This window comes from Oncorhynchus mykiss, chromosome 22, assembly GCF_013265735.2.
Source record: "Oncorhynchus mykiss isolate Arlee chromosome 22, USDA_OmykA_1.1, whole genome shotgun sequence".
In the NCBI taxonomy this organism is placed as follows: domain Eukaryota; kingdom Metazoa; phylum Chordata; class Actinopteri; order Salmoniformes; family Salmonidae; genus Oncorhynchus; species Oncorhynchus mykiss.
The window spans coordinates 29547730-29569974 of record NC_048586.1 but is presented as its reverse complement, the minus strand read 5'-3'; the positions used below and the strand labels follow the sequence as shown (position 1 = coordinate 29569974).

The 22245-nt window shown below is 43.8% G+C and overlaps 1 protein-coding gene across 4 annotated transcripts in view; it reads right to left on the bottom strand.

Annotated features, from left to right (window-relative positions):
• Nucleotides 1–22245, bottom strand: part of LOC110501709 (ecto-NOX disulfide-thiol exchanger 1) — an 88934-nt gene that overhangs the window by 19109 nt on the left and 47580 nt on the right. For all 4 annotated transcript variants that reach the window (XM_036959068.1, XM_036959067.1, XM_036959066.1 and 1 more), the window contains 6 exons: nt 16238–16418; nt 15971–16132; nt 8904–9062; nt 8126–8332; nt 6906–7139; nt 987–1199 (listed from right to left, as the gene is read on the bottom strand). In XM_036959068.1, the coding sequence (XP_036814963.1) occupies nt 987–1199; nt 6906–7139; nt 8126–8332; nt 8904–9062; nt 15971–16132; nt 16238–16247 (985 nt within the window). In that variant the 5' untranslated portion in view covers nt 16248–16418. The remainder of the gene's footprint in view (nt 1–986; nt 1200–6905; nt 7140–8125; nt 8333–8903; nt 9063–15970; nt 16133–16237; nt 16419–22245) is intronic.

Below are 22245 nucleotides of genomic sequence, written 5' to 3'. Positions count from 1 at the left end.
GTTTGTAGGGCCTCCTAGGTTAAATGCTGGCTATAGTGTAACCTGGTGTCTCCTTCACAGTGCTGTACAGTACTTACATCTCATACCTGCTGATTCAGTTCCTTCAGGACTGACAAAGACAACATTCTACAATGGAAGGCTTGTTTTGTGATACTAGACAAACTATTGAATTTACATAAAATTAGTATTAGTATGTCATTAATCATTCAGAACTCTTTTGGAAGTGTTGTATTTACTGTAGTCATCACTATTCTCCCCACCAGTAGAAGAATGTTGCCTTTAAAGCTTGGCTCTGTTCTGACTGCATACTGTCATATTCATCTTCAATAAACAACAGGAACTTTAATAAATAGTGTCATTATTACTACTGGACAAGTGCACAGTGACCAGGTCAACATTAAAACTACACCCCCTCATCATCCTCTACGTCCACTCTGGTGATTTACTTCATATCTCTGGGACTTTGCTTCATGGATTTTCATATTAAACCAACACCAGAGGATTATATAGCTCCTTTTTCTTCTTGGTGTTGAGCATAACAAATACGACTCTAAATAGTACCATTCAAACAGCCATAAGCCATTGATCAATCGTGCTGTTGAGTCATTGTCTTTCCAGATGGTATTTCATATCATTTCAACATCAGTCCATAGTGTACATTGACATTGTTTGAGAGTGCCTGCTGGATGAACACTGTACTATGATGCCTACCTGGGAGGTACAGTAGGTAGATCAGCTGGTCCTCTCCTGTAGTAAGCTCCAGACAGACACACAGAGGTTTCCTCAGGACACTGTACTGTACGTACCTCTGTCTGGTCTCTGACTACTGTCACCCTCCCTAACTACAGGCTCATCACTGCACAGCTGTGTAGAAATGCTGGTCTTTAGTGCTATGTGAGAGGTACCTGTAGTTCTCTGTGTCTAGGAAGGGTTTAGGTCAATAAAGTGTTACAGGTAGTGCACAGTTTGTCTAGTTAGATGCTTACACTGAGTCAGTATGGCCAGCAGGGAGTTTTTAAACGTCTCCTTGGCTAGCTCCATCTCCTCCTCGTGCTGGGCCTTCTCACTCATCAGTCTCCGGACGTGGCTATTGGCCGACTGGATCATAGAGTAGAAGTGATTAGCCGACCGCCGGTTGACCTCACCACGGTCGATCCATGTGAACAGGACCGCAGTCGCTTCACTGAAGTTATGGTCATCTGGAGGGGGATGATGGGGGAGAAGGAGGGGAGAGGTTTAAGGCTGGGGGTTTAATTTTTACGGCTAGGGGAACGTTTCGACAACATCCGATGGAATTGCAGAACGTGAAATTCAAAATAAATTATTAGAAATATTTAACTTTCATACAACCACAAGTGCAATACACCAAAATACATATGAACTTCTTGTTAATCCAGCCACTGTGTCAGATTTCAAAAAGGCTTTACGGTGAAAGCAAACCATGCTATTATCTGAGGACAGCACCCCATCAAACAAACACATGGCAATCACATTTCAACCCGCCAGGCGCGCCACAAAACTCAGAAATAACGATATAATTCATGCCTTACCTTTGAAGATCTTCTTCTGTTGGCACTCCAATATGTCCCATAAACATCACAAATGGTCCTTTTGTTCTATTATTTCCGTCGTTATATATCCAAAATGTCTATTTATTTGACTCGTTTGATTCAGAAAAACACCGGTTCCAACTCGCCCAACATGACTACACATTATCTAATAAGTTACCTGTAATCTTGGTACAAACATTTCAAACAACTTTCCTAATCCAACTTTAGGTATTTTAAAATGTAAATAATCAATGAAATTTAAGACGGAATAAACTGTATTCAATAGCGGATAAAATGAAAGTGGAGCGAGGGCGAGGTTGTGCGCCCCAAACACAACAGTACACTAGACTCGACACTCAGTCTGAACAGCCATACTTCTTCATTACTCAAAAGAAAAACATCAACCAATTTCTAAAGACTGTTTACATCTAGTGGAAGCCCTAGGAACTGCAACCAGATGCCTCAGAAATCTAGATTCCAATAGAAAAGCAATTGAAAACACAGTCACCTCAACAACAAAAAAATTCCTGGATGGTTTGTCCTCAGGGTTTCGCCTGCCAAATAAGTTCTGTTATACTCACAGACATCATTTTAACAGTTTTAGAAACTTTAGCGTGTTTTCTATCCACATATACCAATTACATGCATATCCTAGCTTATAGGCCTGAGTAGCAGGCAGTTTACTTTGGGCACACTTTTCATTCGGACGTGAAAATACCTCCCCCTATCCCAAACAGGTTTTAACAGTGAAGCTGAAAGCCTACAAAAATTCACTTGGGTATTCAAAGAAAGAAATGATATGGCGATGCACTTTGAAGAAATTCTACTTCTATCTTCCCCTCCGTGCTTCAGTGCACAGGAACTGAACAGCATGGGGAGATTACCTATCAGACTGTTTCATATTTTCTGAGAGCCTGTGGATGAGACCACACAGTCTGTTCTGAACACAAAATGCATTTCTGGGTTTGAAACTGGTTTTTGAACGAGCGTAGCCCCTAACTGTCTGTGTCTCGGTGGGCCTTTGTCGAGTGCATTTTTCACATTTGTATAATAATTGAAAAGTGCCACAGAGCCGTGTCCGATTGTACAGCGCAGAGTGAATTAGACATCGTTTAATGAGTTCAATACCCACTGCAACACGACCTGAGAGCACACAGATGCTCGGCTGAAAATACTTTTCACCTCACAGCTCTAGTCCTATTCAGGAGAGGCAGCAGCGTACAATCACGCAGTCATATTATAATGCCGTCACATGAAGGTATTGTGGGCCAGCAAACACTGGGAATAATGAAAGTCTATTTCCCCTTTTCAATGAATAATCAAATAAAAATATCACACAGTGTTTTGCTTGTGTAATATTAATGGAAAGCTTAGAGAAAGTCTCTAGAGTAATAGCCAGTGGTGTAGTGTAGGGTAAACCTTTTTTATTGTGTGCGAGTGTTTACCCACCCTAAAATGTGACACACACAAACACTGACACACACACAAACAAACCCACACATACACTGACACACAAACAAACACACACACACACACACACACACACACACACACTCTTGCTCGCCCTCTACCTTCCCCTCCTCTTTCTTCCATCTGTCACCACCAGTTAGCCTTCCTCTGCTTCAGCCTCAGTGTGAAGGCTAATAACATTCCTTCATAGCAGCAGCTGTATTACAGTTTTATCAATTGCTAAAACACTAAAACCCATTGGCTGAACAAAGTTCTCAGTTGCCTGGACTCATTTAGCTAATTATGCAGTCTGTTGTCAATACCTTAAACCATTTCACATGATAAAACACAATTTGCAGATCTCACTTAGACTTTTCAGCAAAACTCTAAACACATTCTCATTCTCAAAACACATTCTGCACTCTAATGCACATGTCATCCATACTGGCAAACACAAGTGGCAACAATCAAATACAAATAGAGAACATATGTCATTGATTGAACACAACCACTCAAAATTGATTTAACCTGTTTTAAATGATGCGACACAACCAATATAAGCCAGTTCAGAGAGCAAACAGGTTGTTGAAGGTGGGAAGGAGAAAGTCTGAGAATGGATACTGTAGTACAGTGGCTGTATACTGTACAATGGATGAATTGTATGGCCCTGAACATTGTGCTTTCCATTTATTAACAGTATTGACTGCTCAATAGATTTTGACTGGTTGCAGGTTCATATCAACAAAGAACAAGAATTACAGTATCACAGAGACAAAGGACAAGTTTGTGAGATGCAGGGTACAGTACTATAAAAATAGGGGTACAAGGAGGAGGAAGAACAAAAAACAACATTGCAAAGAGAAAAGCAGAGTAGTAATTTCTGATCAATTTTGACCTAATATGATAGAACATGTTTTCTTTCATCAAAGGACAATTAATTTTTGTTTTGATTAAAAATGTACTTCTCCCTGAGAATTGTATGTTTTGAACAATGTGTTTTCTATTTTTCGGTGTATTGTTTACTGACTGCTTGAGAGTGTATATCATTTTGATCACTTTGTTTATGATTTGAGAGCAGTGTTTGATTTTGAACACAGGTAAAACTGTTTTGAGGCGAATGTTTCATTTTGCGAGAGGAGTCAGAGGTTATGTAAATAGTGCTTGAAGATGATGTTTTGTGTTTAATGTTTTCAGGAAATGGAGCAACGTTTCAGCAATTGTGTTTTAGCAATTGAGAAAAACTGTAATTAAGAGAGAGACTGAGTAATGCTCTGTAATATGGTAATGAACATGTTTAAGCTATTTACCCGCCTGAGAATGTAAAAGCATTAACCAGAGGCTGTTTGAATGAATATGATTATGGAGAAACAGAACACTTTCAAACACCACTCTGAACAGAGAGCAGAGGCAGTGGAACAGGGGGACAAGGAGGATAGCAGAGAGAGAGAGAGAGAGAGAGAGAGAGAGATTTTGCACATTGTTACAACATTGTATATATATATAATATGACATTTGTAATGTCTTTATTGTTTTGAAACTTCTGAATGTGTAATGTTTACTGTTGATTTTTATTGTTTATTTCACTTTTGTATATTACCTACCTCACTTGCTTTGGCAATGTTAACACGTTTCCCATGCCAATAAAGCCCTTGAATTGAATTGAATTTAATTGAATTGAGAGAGAGAGAGAGAGAGAGAGAGAGAGAGAGAGAGAGAGAGAGAGAGAGAGAGAGAGAGAGAGAGGGAGAGAGAGAGACCACAGGTAACTTCCACAAAGCTGGGAACGATCTGAGAGACAAGGCAAGAAGGACATTCTATGCCATCAAAAGGAACATAAAATTAAATTAGGATCTGGCTAAAAATACTTGCATCAGTTGTAGAACCCATCACCCTTTATGGTTGTGAGGTCTGGGCTCACCAACCAAGAATTCACAAAATGGGAAAAACACCAAATTGAGACTCTGCATGCAGAATGTGTACAACATAAAACACCAAATAATTAGGCCGATACCAGCAGAATTAGGCCGATACCCGCTAATTAACAAAATCCAGAAAAGAGCTGTTAAACAAAGCCATCACCTACAGAGGGATGAACCTGGAGAAGAGTCCACCAAGAAAGCTGGTCCTGGGGCTCTGTTCACAAACAAAAACAGACCCCACAGAGTCCCAGGTCAGCAACACAATTAGACCCAACCAAATCATGAGTAAACAAAAATATAATTACTCTACACATTGGAAAGAATTAACAAAAGAACATAGCAAACTAGAATGCTGTTTGGCCCCAAAAAGAGAGTACACAGTGGCAGAATACCACTGTGTACTGTGACTGGCCCAAACTTAAGGAAAGCTTTGACTATGTACAGACTCAGTGAGCATAGCCTTACTATTGAGAAAGGCCACCGTAGGCAGACCTGGCTCTCAAGAGAAGACAGGCTATGTGCAAACTGCCCACAAAATGAGGTGGAAACTGAGCTGCACTTCCTAACCTCCTGCCAAATGTATGACCATATTAGAGACACATATTTCCCTCAGATTGAACAGATCCACAAAAAATTTGAAAACAAACCCAATTTTGATAAACTCCCATATCTACTGGGTGAAATACCACAGTGTGCCATCACAGCAGCAAGATTTGTGACCTGTTGCCACAAGAAAAGGGCAACCAGTGAAGAACAAAGACCATTGTAAATACAACCCATGTCTATGCTTATTTATTTTCCCTTTTGTTCTTTGCCATTTGCCATTACAACATTGTATATATACATAAAATGACATTTGTAATGTCGTTATTCTTTTGGAACTTGTGTGTAATGTGTACTGTTCATTTTTATTGTTTATTTCACTTTTGTATATTATCTACCTCACTTGCTCTGGCAATGTAAACACATGTTTCCCATGCCAATAAAGCCCCTAGAATTAAATTGAAATGAGAGAGAGAAGGAGAGAGGGGGGAATATTAGCAGGAAAGCACAGAATGGGAAAAGAAATGAACCCCCAGCAACACACATTTCCCACCAGCAGAAGACGATGGCTGGGTCTAATTGTGTTGCTGTCCTGGGGCAACTGTGGGGTCTGTTTGTGTTTGTGAACAGAGCCCCAGGACCAGCTTGCTTAGGGGACTCTTCTCCGGGTTCATCTCTCTGTCTCTGTGTCTCTGTCTCTCTCTGTGTGTCTGTGTCTCTCTGTGTCCCCCCCCCCCCAACATGAGGAAGTCTAGGAAAGAGGGAAGAGACCTGCCTCTAGTTATTTACGTCTCTCTCTGTTCAGGAAAAGAACAGATGATAACACAGCATGATGTCGTAGCTCTCTGTCCAGGAATGTTCACATGCTGCTATGATGGTTAGTGTAACACAGTAGATGGATGATGAAGGGAAGGGAAGACATGACAGTATTTCTCATGCAGAGAGAGAATGGGTAGTGTGTCTGAGAGAGCTCTAGCAGACAGAGTGAGATCAATAACTCATTTAGATGATAGAAGAAATTAGAAACCAAAACGGTATTTTTCTAACATAACATGATCGTGTCAGATTTTTTTTCCAATATCAAATCACCATAACATCATGTTCCATTGGTCTGTCTGTACTACACTAAGATATCAATCATGAGAATCTATGTTTGATTGTTTCCATACTGTGAATAAGGACCAGGAATAAATGAAGCATGTCTGAGTATGTAATACAGTGTGCAGCTTGGACCAGTTTACAGATTACACACATTTACACACCACCATGGTCCATCTGCAGCACACACACTGAGCGTCAGCTGTGGGATGGGTGGCTATAAGAGGCACAGAACATCCAGACAACATCAGTACTTCATCAGTACTTTATCATGAAAACCAAACAACCAACCAAACACCACCGCCGAATCTGGGCTCAGAGCGACCATCCTCATTTGTCCTCTCACCTTTCAATCTCTCCGCAAGCAGTCCTGCCTCGTGGTCTGAGAAGTGCATGATGGGAGGTGGCGAGGGCGGTCGGAAGAAGTCTTCGTGGATCTTGCGTCGGTGTCGTTCCTCCCTGGCCAGCAGCCTCTGTTGACATTCCCACTCATACAGGTCGTCTCTGGCCTGAGCAAAGTCCACGTGCATCCTCCCTGAGTCCTTCTTATCTGTACTGGAGCCGATACGCATCCGGTAGCCTGGGGAAACAGGGCATTTAGAGGTCGGGTACACTAAACACAACAATACAGAGACATTCAACACAGGAACACAGACAAACATACTGTGGACAAATTATGTATACAGTCATGTAAACTCATACTCCCACAGTCAGATACACTCAAAGGATACAGTATTACAAATGCTTACATTCTATACCCCATGTACAACCAGAAAGATCATTAGCAAATCGAAAGGACAAACTCTACATTTTCAACTATTCATAATGCAAAACTATTAATGTAGTCCTCGTCATCAATAGGCACATCTCCAGCCTGCATAGCTACAGTCTATTTCTGCTCCTGTCTTGAGCTTCAGGACACAAGGTCACTGTTTTTACTCCTCTACAGTGTTAGTATCGTTAATACATATTCTATTCAAAAGGAATACTATAAACTGCTGCAAATACATAGTTATGCTGACCACTGACCAGAGAGGTAGCGCATCTCATTTGTGTGTTGTGTGTATAGTATAGCATTGGCATAGTATAGTATAGTATATTATGTGTATAGTATTGTATTTGTATAGTATAGTATAGTACTGACCAGAGAGGTAGAGCATCTCATTTGTGTGTTGCGTGTATTGTATAGCATTGGCATAGTATAGTATATTATGTGTATAGTATTGTATTTGTATTGTATAGTATAGTATTGTATAGTACAGTATAGTACAGTATAGTATTGTATTTGTATAGTATAATATAGTATATTATGTGTATAGTATTGTATTTGTATAGTATAGTATTGTATAGTACAGTATAGTACAGTATAGTATAGTATATTATGTGTATAGTATTGTATTTGTATAGTATAGTATATTATCATGTAGTATAGTACAGTATAGTATATTATGTGTATAGTATTGTATAGTATAGTATAGTATAGTATAGCACAGTATAGTATAGTATATTATGTGTATAGTATAGTATAGTATAGTACAGTAGAGTATAATACAGTATAGTACTGACCAGAGAGGTAGAGGGACTTGTCCACCATGAACTCCTCACTGAAGCGGATGTGACAGAAGTTCTTCTTGCTCTTCCTGATGGCGATGATGTCACCACACGGATCAAACACCTCCCTGATGATCTCCTCGCTGGCATTCTCCGGCAGACCCCCCACAAACACTGTCTTACACCCTGGGGGGCGCTCCCGTGTTGACGGAGGAGGCAGGTCTGGAACATCATGCATGCTCAGGTCATATCTGATGACAACTCTCAACCAATTTCCATATATCAACCTATTTCTATTCATTGATACCGAAAGGAAGGAAAAGCATGCAAGTGTGTGTGTGTGTGTGTCTGTGTGTGTGTGTGTGTGTGTGTGTGTGTGTGTGTGTGTGTGTGTGTGTGTGTGTGTGTGTGTGTGTGTGTGTGTGTGTGTGTGTGTGTGTGTGTGTGTGTGTGTGTGTGTGTGTGTGTGTGTGTGTGTGTCTGTGTGTGTGTGCAAGGGTGGACGTGTTTAACTATACTTGTGTTTAACCCTACAAGAATAGTAAACAAACAAAAATTTGACCAACGGGACACTTTTCTTAGTCCCCACAAGGTCAAATGCTATTTCTAGGGGTTTAGTGTTAGGGTTAGAATTAGGTTTAGGGTTAGGAGCTAGGGTTAGTAGCTAGGGTTAGGGTACAGGTTAGGTTTAGGGGTTAGGATTTTGAATGGGAATGAATTGTGTGTCCCCACATGGTTAGTTGTACAAGACGGTGTGTGTGTGTGTTGGTGCGTGTGCGTGTGTGAGTCTTACTGGGGTTCTGGGGGAACAGGGTGCAGCTCTGGCAGTGGATGATCTCCTTGATGATGGGGGGACCAGGGGGAGGAGGGACCAGGCTGATACCTGCCATCATGGGGTTGATAGGAGCTAGGAGACCCAGCCCTGGATCAAAACCCTGGATACAGAGAGAATCTGGAGGAGAGGAGAGGAGGGAGAGAAGAGGAGCAATGAGACCCAGCCCTGGATCAAAACCCTGGATACAGAGAGAATCTGGAGGAGAGAGGGAGGAGAAAAAATTGTTTGTCTGAAGGAGAGGAGCAATGAGACCCAGCTCTGGGCTCTAATTAAAGGCTTGGTTACAGGTACTGTATGGAGGAAACAGAGAGAGAGAGACACTTATTAATATCTTCAGAACACAACATGATGAGAATGGGAGAATGAACAAGACAGAAATATCCAGTGCTGCTCGACTCAGGCCCTATACAGTCACACAGGGTCTGAGAGAGAGAACAGACACTGAATCTACCTTAGAGTAGAAACCAATCTGACTGCAGCTGTCACACAAGCCTGTCGCTACTGTGAGGATACAGATGGTCATGGATACAGATATAAAATGTAAGAATGTAGAACTGCAACTTCATATTTATGAAATCATCAATCAAGTCCTCACTGCAGATTTGAGTTTGTCAGCAAAGGTGAGTGTGAAGAGTGTGTGTGTAGGAGGGAGAATGATTCTATGTGATGCTGTCAGAAGGATTCCAGGGCTCAATATGAGTCCCTACACTGCAGTATTTACTATCCTAAGAGGCTGAAAAGCAAAGAATCACTTCTACTGGCTGTGTCTGGCGACGCCTCGAAGAGGAAGTGTCTGGCGAAGCCTCGAAGAGGAAGTGTCTGGCGACGCATCGAAGAGGAAGTGTCTGGCGACGCCTCGAAGAGGAAGTGTCTGCCGAAGCCTCGAAGAGGAAGTGTCTGGCGAAGCCTCGAAGAGGAAGTGTCTGGCGAAGCCTCGAAGAGGAAGTGTCTGGCGAAGCCTCGAAGAGGAAGTGTCTGGCGTGTCTGGCGTTGCGAAGCCAAGTGTGTTTTATTAAAGAGAAGGAGTTTTTAAGAGGAGCTGCAAATCCTTGAGGTTGTAGAGAGAAGCGAAAGAGGAAATATATCTGGAAGATTATCTCAGATAAATCTGCTGAGTCACGATCAGGAGTAATCTGAGATTGTGTGGATCTGTGGAAAACTCATTGAAATGTTCGCTGTGGTGATCTGAACAGGTAAATGACATGTCTCCTCTCCCCACGTTCCTCTGTGATGATCTGAACAGGTAAATGACATGTCTCCTCTCCCCACGTTCATCTGTGATGATCTGAACAGGTAAATGACATGTCTCCTCTCCCCACATTCATCTGTGATGATCTGAACAGGTAAATGACATTCTCCTCTCCCCACGTTCATCTGTGATGATCTGAACAGGTAAATGACATTCTCCTCTCCCCACGTTCATCTGTGATGATCTGAACAGGTAAATGACATTCTCCTCTCCCCACATTCATCTGTGATGATCTGAACAGGTAAATTACATGTCTCCTCTCCCACGTTCATCTGTGATGATCTGAACAGGTAAATGACATTCTCCTCTCCCCACGTTCATCTGTGATGATCTGAACAGGTAAATGACATTCTCCTCTCCCCACATTCATCTGTGATGATCTGAACAGGTAAATGACATTCTCCTCTCCCCACGTTCATCTGTGATGATCTGAACAGGTAAATGACATGTCTCCTCTCCCCACATTCATCTGTGATGATCTGAACAGGTAAATGACATGTCTCCTCTCCCCACATTCATCTGTGATGATCTGAACAGGTAAATGACATTCTCCTCTCCCCACGTTCATCTGTGATGATCTGAACAGGTAAATGACATTCTCCTCTCCCCACGTTCATCTGTGATGATCTGAACAGGTAAATGACATTCTCCTCTCCCCACATTCATCTGTGATGATCTGAACAGGTAAATGACATTCTCCTCTCCCCACGTTCATCTGTGATGATCTGAACAGGTAAATTACATTCTCCTCTCCCCACGTTCATCTGTGATGATCTGAACAGTTGAGGATGCCTGGTCTTTCTTTAAAAGTAACTTCCTCACCATTTTAGATAAGCATGCTCCGTTCAAAAAATGCAGAACTAAGAACAGATATAGCCCCTGGTTCACTCCAGACCTGACTGCCCTCGACCAGCACAAAAACATCCTGTGGCGGACTGCGCTAACATCGAATAGTCCCCGCGATATGCAACTGTTCAGGGAAGTCAGGAACCAATACACACAGTCAGTCAGGAAAGCTAAAGCCAACTTCTTCAGGCAGAAGTTTGCATCCTGTAGCTCCAACTCCAAAAAGTTCTGGGACACTGTGAAGTCCATGGAGAACAAGAGCACCTCCTCCCAGCTGCCCACTGCACTGAGACTAGGTAACATGGTCACCACCGATAAATCCATGATTATCGAAAACTTCAACAAGCATTTCTCAACGGCTGGCCATGCCTTCCGCCTGGCTACTCCAACCTCGGACAACAGCTCCCCCCCCCCCCGCAGCTACTCGCCCAAGCCTCTCCAGGTTCTCCTTTACCCAAATCCAGATAGCAGATGTCCTGAAAGAGCTGCAAAACCTGGACCCGTACAAATCAGCTGGGCTGGACAATCTGGACCCTCTATTCCTGAAACTATCCGCCGCCATTGTCGCAACCCCTATTACCAGCCTGTTCAACCTCTCTTTCATATCGTCTGAGATCCCCAAGGATTGGAAAGCTGCCGCAGTCATCCCCCTCTTCAAAGGGGGCGACACCCTGGACCCAAACTGTTACAGACCTATATCCATCCTGCCCTGCCTATCTAAGGTCTTCGAAAGCCAAGTCAACAAACAGGTCACTGACCATCTTGAATCCCACCGTACCTTCTCCGCTGTGCAATCTGGTTTCCGAGCCGGTCACGGGTGTACCTCAGCCACGCTCAAGGTACTAAACGATATCATAACCGCCATCGATAAAAGACAGTACTGTGCAGCCGTCTTCATAGACCTTGCCAAGGCCTTCGACTCTGTCAATCACCGTATTCTTATCGGCAGACTCAGTAGCCTCGGTTTTTCGGATGACTGCCTTGCCTGGTTCACCAATTACTTTGCAGACAGAGTTCAGTGTGTCAAATCGGAGGGCATGCTGTCCGGTCCTCTGGCAGTCTCTATGGGGGTGCCACAGGGTTCAATTCTCGGGCCGACTCTTTTCTCTGTATATATCAATGATGTTTCTCATGCTGCGGGCGATTCCCTGATCCACCTCTACGCAGACGACACCATTCTATATACTTCCGGCCCGTCCTTGGACACTGTGCTATCTAACCTCCAAACGAGCTTCAATGCCATACAGCACTCCTTCCGTGGCCTCCAACTGCTCTTAAACGCTAGTAAAACCAAATGCATGCTTTTCAACCGTTCGCTGCCTGCACCCGCACGCCTGACCAGCATCACCACCCTGGATGGTTCCGACCTTGAACATGTGGACATCTATAAGTACCTAGGTGTCTGGCTAGACTCTAAACTCTCCTTCCAGACCCATATCAAACATCTCCAATCGAAAATCAAATCAAGAGTCGGCTTTCTATTCCGCAACAAAGCCTCCTTCACTCACGCCGCCAAACTTACCCTAGTAAAACTGACTATCCTACCGATCCTCGACTTCGGCGACGTCATCTACAAAATTGCTTCCAACACTCTACTCAGCAAACTGGATGCAGTTTATCACAGTGCCATCCGTTTTGTCACTAAAGCACCTTATACCACCCACCACTGCGACTTGTATGCTCTAGTCGGCTGGCCCTCGCTACATATTCGTCGCCAGACCCACTGGCTCCAGGTCATCTACAAGTCCATGCTAGGTAAAGCTCCGCCTTATCTCAGTTCACTGGTTACGATGGCAACACCCATCCGTAGCACGCGCTCCAGCAGGTGTATCTCACTGATCATCCCTAAAGCCAACACCTCATTTGGCCGCCTTTCGTTCCAGTTCTCTGCTGCCTGTGACTGGAACGAATTGCAAAAATCGCTGAAGTTGGAGACTTATCTCCCTCACCAACTTCAAACATCTGCTATCTGAGCAGCTAACCGATCGCTGCAGCTGTACATAGTCTATTGGTAAATAGCCCACCCATTTTCACCTACCTCATCCCCATACTGTTTTTATTTATTTATTTTTATTTTTCTGCTCTTTTGCACACCAATATCTCTACCTGTACATAACCATCTGATCATTTATCACTCCAGTGTTAATCTGCATAATTGTAATTATTTGCCTACCTTCTCATGCCTTTTGCACACAATGTATATATAGACTCCCCTTTTTTCTACTGTGTTATTGACTTGTTAATTGTTTACTCCATGTGTAACTCTGTGTTGTCTGTTCACACTGCTATGCCTTATCTTGGCCAGGTCGCAGTTGCAAATGAGAACTTGTTCTCAACTAGCCTACCTGGTTAAATAAAGGTGAAATAAAAAAATAAATAAAAAATAAAAAACAGGTAAATGACATTCTCCTCTCCCCACATTCATCTGTGATGATCTGAACAGGTAAATGACATTCTCCTCTCCCCACATTCATCTGTGATGATCTGAACAGGTAAATGACATTCTCCTCTCCCCACGTTCATCTGTGATGATCTGAACAGGTAAATGACATTCTCCTCTCCCCACGTTCATCTGTGATGATCTGAACAGGTAAATGACATCATCCATTAAAGCTGTTTCTCTTTTCCTCTCTCTTTGTTCTGGACTTTTCTTTTACCCTCCTGGTGAAAATAATTCAATGCTGTTAGTTTTCCTCATTGGCCCGGGCCGTGCTCTGTTACGTCTGCCAGGGTAAGAGAGTTCACACTTAGTTTATTTGTCATTGTTTAATTTCTCTCTCTCTCTCTTTCTTTTCCTCTCCTCCCTCCCTCTGTTCTCTCCCTCTACTCAGCAGGTTTGTGTGTACGGCTGGACGCTGAGTTTGCTGGGCTCTGGATCTCCCCTCAGGAAACAGCTGCTCGTAATTACTGTGAAGGTGAGACGTCATCCATCACACACACTCCATAACCCCCATTATGTTTCTCCTCCTCTTCTCTTTCCCTTCGCTCTCTCTCCTCCGGTCTCTGAGCTGTCCCCCAGTCTCTCATTCCCTCTCTCTCATTTCAGTTCTCTCTCTCTCTTGGAGCTGAGGTCTGTACTCCAGGAGGATATCAGTCTTAATCCGTCTTTTCCTTAGTGCTGGGGAAGGAGGATCCAGTCCAGCTGTCCAGTCATCCCTGCTGTCTCTCAGCTCATTAAGGAGGAGAAGGACTGTACAGTACTGACCCGATGAAACCACAGTGACGATGGGCTGCTCTCCTTCCTTCCTTCCTTCCTTCCTTCCTTCCTTCCTTCCTTCCTTTCCCGAATTAATCCCAGATCTGAGAGGGTTGGATAGGTGAAACCAATCAACCAGTCAAACTGTGCCTTGACTTTCCAGTCACGTACAGATCTGTGTTCTCCTCAAGAAATACATAACCTATCACACTTAATGCAGTGATCTCCCCCCCCCCCCCCCCCCCCGAGTGAAATAATAGTCTTATATATACGGCTTCATATTACAATAGATTTTCTCCATACAACTCTCAGCTTTCCTGAGTTAAATCCATGTATTCAGTTATTCAGGGCTTACACAAACTCAGCCTCCAAATCTCCTTCCGTGCTCTTCTAATGAACATCACAATGCAGCTCCCACAATGACATCTAAGAGGGCTGCACAACATATAGGGACTGAACACAGTGGAACTATCCAAATCCTTAGAGAAAACCGCTTTGCTAATGGATTTCATGAAACAAGTTGAAGTCCAGATAAAATGGTAGAGTACCTGAACATTTGAAGGAGCTTAGCGTTTTTAATAAAATCCATCAGTGTGGTTACATTTCAACCACAGACTCACTAGGGATCATGACAGAGGCCCAAATTATAGGTACTCAACATGTATAGTATAACACATGAACCATATAATATAAGAGAGGTTCCTTTTGTTATAGTCTTGAATAACATTAGAGAGGACTGAGAACAAAACATACATATTTATTACAACCAGATGTTGGGGACATTTTAAAGCTGAGTGTTTTCCAGCCCTGTTTTCCAGCCCTGTTTTCCAGCCCCAGCCCTCCTTAACTGTTGTAGCAGTCTTATTGGTCTGGAAGAACCTCACTCGGCTAGTTCTCACAGTGTGTGTGTGTGTGTGTGTGTGTGGGGGGGGGGGTTGTACATGTGTACCTGTATAGGCCAAAACATCATCCAGCAAGAATCTAGTATGCAAAGTCACCTCGCGAGAAGCTCAGCTAATCATCCTGAAGCTCAGCTAATCATCCTGAAGCTCAGTCATGACGGATTTCTCAGACCTCTCAAGACTATGACCGAAATCTGCTCATGAATTTTTATCAGATGTATTTCTCCCTATCCTCGCTGTCTACGCTGTCAAAATGGTAATTACAATAGGATGCACACACACACACACACGCTATCACACACCATTAGCATCAGCAGAGAGACAGACACATGTAGTCAGGCCATTAGAAAAGAGACCAGAAAGATTTTCTTTTGTATTGTTCCTATCCTCAGTCAGTCTCTCTGCACGGACTGAACAACGTGTAGTTAATAATGTCCTATCTAGCTGCTGATGGGGGACACAACAATTAGCAGCTCTGGTTTGGCAGAGCATGCTGCATTCTGGATATCCTGCCACAGGGGTATAGGCTAAGGTATCTACCTAGTTCTCGAGTAATCATTGACTGTTCTGCCCTGAGTGGGTGGAGCTGTGGAGGTGATAGAGTAGTAGGATGCCACCATGGAGGCTCTGGATGGAAGGGCCCAGTTCACCTGATGCCTTTACCATCTTCTCAAAAGTTTCAGAACACAGTCCATGGGGACTCTTTCCTTTCTTATGGCCTTGACAATACTTAGAAATTAGAATGAAGAGTTTGTTAGCAGAGGAGAGGGGGATAAGGGAGGAGAGTGAGGACGATGAGAAGGGGTGAGATGGAGGCCTGCCAATGCCCTACCTGAGACCAGCTGCTGCCTGCCGAGGCCCATGGGTACGATGCCCAGGTTGTTCATGGCGGTGGCCCAGGCTCCGTGGTCGTTCACCACATGGTCATGGACACTGAGGTGCTGCTCCGGCCCCAGGCTCCTCAGGCTCCTCAGGCTCCCTACACCGTCTGCTGCTGCAGGGGACAGGAGAAACAGGAGGGTTAGGAAGAGGAAGGAGAAGACCAGAGATATAGTTAACATATTAGTGAAGGTGTAGTAGCTAGTGTTATAGTACGTACCGCTGGCCATAGCAGGTCCTGTGTGCTCCGCTCTCTGGGTCTACCTCCCAGAGGTCTGATCAGAACCACAGCTCCCTCAGGCTGCACACCAGACCAGGACAGGACAGAGTGATAAGGAGAAGGATAGTTGGATGGAGGACTCCCAGTTAAAGATAGGATCCCATCTATCCTCTGCTAAACCCTGGGGATGAAAAAGAGAGCAGTTCAGTCAAGCAGCTTAAATCAATGTTTTTCAATCAAACCGTTGCAGCTTAAGATAGCATTAGAACAATGCAATCAGAAAGACATTGTTACTGATGTCCTACTGCCGCCCATACAGAGACAACCATGCACAAATCTTTGCACTGTTGTTATGCGAACTCAGATGGTCTTACACACTCACACACACTGTCACTCCAACACACATACAAACACTCACTCCATCATTTGCTCACTCACACATAATATGCACATACATTTATACTGACTCTACACACCCTCTCACATACAAGCTGCTGTTACTCTGTTTATCAAATCGAATGTATTTATAAATCTAGTCAAATGTATTTATAAAGCCCTTTGTACATTAGCAGATGTCACAAAGTGCTATACAGACCCAGCCTAAAACCGCAAACAGCAACCAATGCAGATGTAGAAGCACGGTGGCTAGGAAAAACTCCCTTATCATATATTCTGTTGCCTAGTTCCCTTATGTATCTACCTCCATCACTCCAGTATCCCTGCACATGTAAATATGGTATTAGAACTGACTTTAAATACTTCCTGTATATAGTATGCTTACTTACTTACTTACTTAATTGTGTATTTCATATTTCCTTATTTCATGTTTATTTCTAGCATTACATTGTTATTGTTATTGATTATTGCATTGTTGGGTTTTGAGTTTTGCAAGAAAGGCATTTCACTGTACTTGTGCATGAGACATTAAAACTTGAAACATGAAACTCTCTCACTCACACACACCTCCAAATGAAACCCAGCTGACCAGCCACTCAGTTGCCATGACATCACGTTATCCTGCTTTCTGTCAAATGTCTTATGGGGTGTGTCAGAGATGACCTTTAACCCCTAACACTCCCACCTAATTACACCGCCCCCAGACCCCATAACACTCCCAACAGCCCCAGCCACAGCCATACTGTCATCTTTAAAATCAATGGTTTTGAGTAGGAAAGTCCCATTTCCCTGTGAAATGTGCCAGAATTCTGATTGATCCCTGATTAACACAACGAGGTAATTGAGGAATGTGACCCTCTACAGTAAGTCAATGAACACAGGACTCTATAGAGGATTCTATTCCATCAACATAACTAACCACTAGTTCTTCAAGGAAAGGCCGAATGGCATTCTGTCCATGGTGTGAAAAAGCAGTTGAGATCTTATTCCATATTTCCTGTTACAAAGCTTGTTGTTCTCTGTGTGGTTCCTAGGGGGCCGTAGTTAGCTGCAGTGTGATCTGTATTCCGGTCACGCCTCCACCGTCGTCTCAGACCACCCCGCAGTAATTATCATTATTCAACTCTGACACCAGGAAATGAAGTCAGCCCAGCTACACCATCCAGATGTAATTAAGACACAATCATATGAACAGTTTTTCAATAACAACAGTTGACTTCCTTCAAATAGCTTTGGGATGCGAGGCCCGTTTCTGAAACTTTTCCCCTCAATAGGGTGACAAACAGTTGTCTTTGAAGTCACCTGCTGTATGTCGACACATTACTGTGTTTTCAGGCTGATAGGACCTGCCACTGTTCGCATCACAAGCACATTACAAACACTGAGCAGCGCTTCGAATAATAATGGCACACAGACACACACAGTGGAAGTAGAATTGCAATCAGGCCTGTAAGGGAGGTGGATACATTTCGGGATTGTGAAAACAAGTCATTGTGAGGACAGTCCCACAGCTGTCTTATAATATCTCATAACAGCTTATAACAGCTTGTAACTCCAGTCCTGGTCAGGTCATTATTGTGACTCTGGGATTTTAGCAGCATCAGCCCAGTTCAGAGCCTACTACGCTGAACAGCTCTTTACATAGTAACTGCTATACTGTATACTGTTCCTATTCATAGACAATCATGTATCCAATGGGCCACAGCAGACAACATCTACTCTACTATCACATGGGGGACAAACACTAGGCCAGATTTTATCCTCCACTGTCTGTCTTCCGGCTCTTCTTCTCTCCCTCCCTCTCATTCTTTCTCTTTCTCTCTATCTCTCCAGGTGGTGCCAGCGTACTGAGTAGTGAGGTAATGTAGCATCACAAACATAAAGACATGCACCCCCCCTCTCTCCTCCCTCTGCTCCTGTTCTCTCTCTCCTCTCCACCTTCTTCACTGCAGCCTGATGGTACATCTTACCCTCCTGACAAGTGACAAGGCTGTTTCTCTTCACCCCTCTGCATCATCCCCCCCTCTCTCTGCCAAACCTTGTCTCTCCTTCCCCCTCTCTCTGTCAAATCTCCTCTCTCCTTCCCCCTCTCTCTGCCAAACCTCCTCTCTCCTTCCCCATCTCTCTGCCAAACCTCCTCTCTCCTTCCCACTCTCTCTGCCAAACCTCCTCTCTCCTTCCCCCTCTCTCTGCCAAACCTCCTCTCTCCTTCCCCATCGCTCTGCCAAACCTCCTCTCTCCTTCCCCATCTCTCTGCCAAACCTCCTCTCTCCTTCCCCATCTCTCTGCCAAACCTCCTCTCTCCTTCCCCATCTCTCTGCCAAACCTCCTCTCTCCTTCCCGCTCTCTCTGCCAAACCTCCTCTCTCCTTCCCCATCTCTCTGCCAAACCTCCTCTCTCCTTCCCCATCTCTCTGCCAAACCTCCTCTCTCCTTCCCCATCTCTCTGCCAAACCTCCTCTCTCCTTCCCCATCTCTCTGCTAAACCTCCTCTCTCCTTCCCGCTCTCTCTGCCAAACCTCCTCTCTCCTTCCCCCTCTCTCTGCCAAACCTCCTCTCTCCTTCCCCCTCTCTCTGCCAAACCTCCTCTCTCCTTCCCCCTCTCTCTGCCAAATCCTCTCCTCTACCTCTAACCCCCCTTCTCTGTACACTCCTCCACCTCCTCTCTCCATCGCACATGCCTCTTCTTCTGTACACTCTCCCTCATTCCCTGATGCCTTCTCTCCCTTCGATCTTTCATCTTCCTCCTCTCTCTTCTTCCTTCCCTTCTCTCTCATGGTTGTCCGTAGATATCCAACCCCGCCGAGAATTTCTTCTCACTTTCACACAGCATGAAATATTCACAGAACGGGTGTCCTGTTCATTATTCAGGAGCTCACTTGACATCTCTGAATCTTTCACCAGCAGGCGCAGCATCACTCAGACCTGGAACTGCTGGGCACACACACACACACACACACACAAGCTCAGGAAACACAACAGTATACACACAATGAACACAAGCATGGAGGGCGGGAGGAAAACATTTCAGGGAGAAGGACGGCTCTGTTCCAAGCTGAATGTAGCATACTACATAGAATTAATCCATTAATTGGGCATGCATCCTAAGTGGTATGCTAGTATGGATAGGATGGACATTCCCTAGGTACATTTTAATAACAGGACAGTGTGGTAGTGGGAGAAAGATCTAAATGTCACACCCTGATCAGTTTCACCTGTCCTTGTGATTGTCTCCACCTCCTCCAGGTGTGGCTTGTTTTCCCCAGTGTATTTATCCCTGTGTTTCCTGTCTCTCTGTGCCAGTGTATTTATCCCTGTGTTTCCTGTCTCTCTGTGCCAGTGTATTTATCCCTGTGTTTCCTGTCTCTCTGTACCAGTGTATTTATCCTTGTGTTTCCTGTCTCTCTGTGCCAGTGTATTTATCCCTGTGTTTCCTGTCTCTCTGGGCCAGTGTATTTATCCCTGTGTTTCCTGTCTCTCTGTGCCAGTGTATTTATCCCTGTGTTTCCTGTCTCTCTGTACCAGTGTATTTATCCCTGTGTTTCCTGTCTCTCTGTGCCAGTGTATTTATCCCTGTGTTTCCTGTCTCTCTGTACCAGTGTATTTATCCCTGTGTTTCCTGTCTCTCTGTGCCAGTTCGTCTTGCATGTTAGTCAAGTCAACCAGCGTGGTTTCCCATTCTCCTTTTGCTATTCTCTTTTTGCTAGTCCTCCTGGTTTTGACCCCTGTCTGACTCTGGACTACTTTCCTGCCTGCCTGAACATCCTGCCTGCCCTGACCTTGATTCTGCCTGCCCTTCGGTACCTTTTGGACTCTGAACTGGTTATGACCATTTTGCCTGTCCACGACCATTCTCTTACCCTATTGGATTAATACATATTGTAACACTCCAAACATCTGCCTCCTGTGTCTGTATCTGGATCTCGCCTTATGTCATGATACTAAATGTGCTCCATATACGGTATGTGGCTGGTGCTTATCAGTCCCAAATGTTACGCAGGATGTGCATATCTAAGAATTTAAAAAACTTTCAGAAATCAACATTAGAATTACAAGCTTCTCAATGGTTTCAAACAGATTTGATTCCACAGAAGTGAGAAAGTCCATTATGTGTCCAGCTCAATTCTCTTTGCTATCTTGGGCAGTTCATCAGAAATACAGGAGGACAAAAGATCTCTGTCTCTCACTTCATCTTTCACCATAATCTTTTAGGTCACTTTTACTACCGACTTTAATGTTTCAATATTTTCCTTTTACATTGACACATTTCTTTGAGAAGACATTGGAAAAAGCCCTAATCCATGAGCATGAATGGTTCACTTCAGCCCAAAACTGCAATACAAACAGCAAATTTCACACGGCGTAGATATGCTAATTAGTCCTGTCACACACCAATTTCAGCGGTTAAATATTTGATTGACTCCAGTGTATATCATGCTGTTCCTCTACCACTGTCTGTGAGGGATTCATAATGCCTCGTAGATGTATTTATAACACATAATAACAGAGAGGATGCACAGGAAGAGTCAGAGGAAACACTCCTGTGCTCACACACACAATTCTATCACACACAGTTTTCATTTTTTGTACATTTATTGAAATCAGTAACTCCTCAATGTACTCTGAATGTTTCATTACTCTATGACCAAGATAATTGTGACTCTATTCAAAATAGCTCCTGAAGTTTCATCATTGTAAGTTCGTTAATGGGAAATATGGTAATATTTTCCATTTCCTGATAAGTTTCTGTTTTGGAGATAAGAGGTTTTCACCCGACAGTGATGTTATATTAGCTCACATTAACCCTCAGCACAGTAGTGTACGTAACACATGGTACAGTAAAAAAGTAACTCTGTTAGGTCATCTAAAATGCCACGCTAGAAAAGCCAGTGCTCTATGTAAACAGACCTTTCTACACAAAGAAATTGGTATTCAAACAAAACGTCCTACTATATGTAAAGCAGTCGTGCCAAAAGCCACATTCTCTTACACTTGTCCTCTATAGCAGCCTATGTTAAGACTGATAGCCCACTTGTACCATTCAGCACAAAGACAGTGGCATGGTCGGGACAACAGTCACTGCTCAATGATCTCTAATAAGGACTTTAGAAAAGCACCATTAAACATAACGAGAGAGAGAGAGAGCTACAGAGAGATGGACCTGGAGAAGAGCTACAGAGAGATGAACCTGGAGAAGAGCTACAGAGAGATGGACCTGGAGAAGAGCTACAGAGAGATGAACCTGGAGAAGAGCTACAGAGAGATGGACCTGGAGAAGAGCTACAGAGAGATGGACCTGGAGAAGAGCTACAGAGAGATGGACCTGGAGAAGAGCTACAGAGAGATGAACCTGGAGAAGAGCTACAGAGAGATGGACCTGGAGAAGAGCTACAGAGAGATGGACCTGGAGAAGAGCTACAGAGAGATGGACCTGAAGAAGAGCTACAGAGAGATGAACCTGGAGAAGAGCTACAGAGAGATGGACCTGGAGAAGAGCTACAGAGAGATGAACCTGGAGAAGAGCTACAGAGAGATGGACCTGGAGAAGAGCTACAGAGAGATGGACCTGGAGAAGAGCTACAGAGAGATGGACCTGGAGAAGAGCTACAGAGA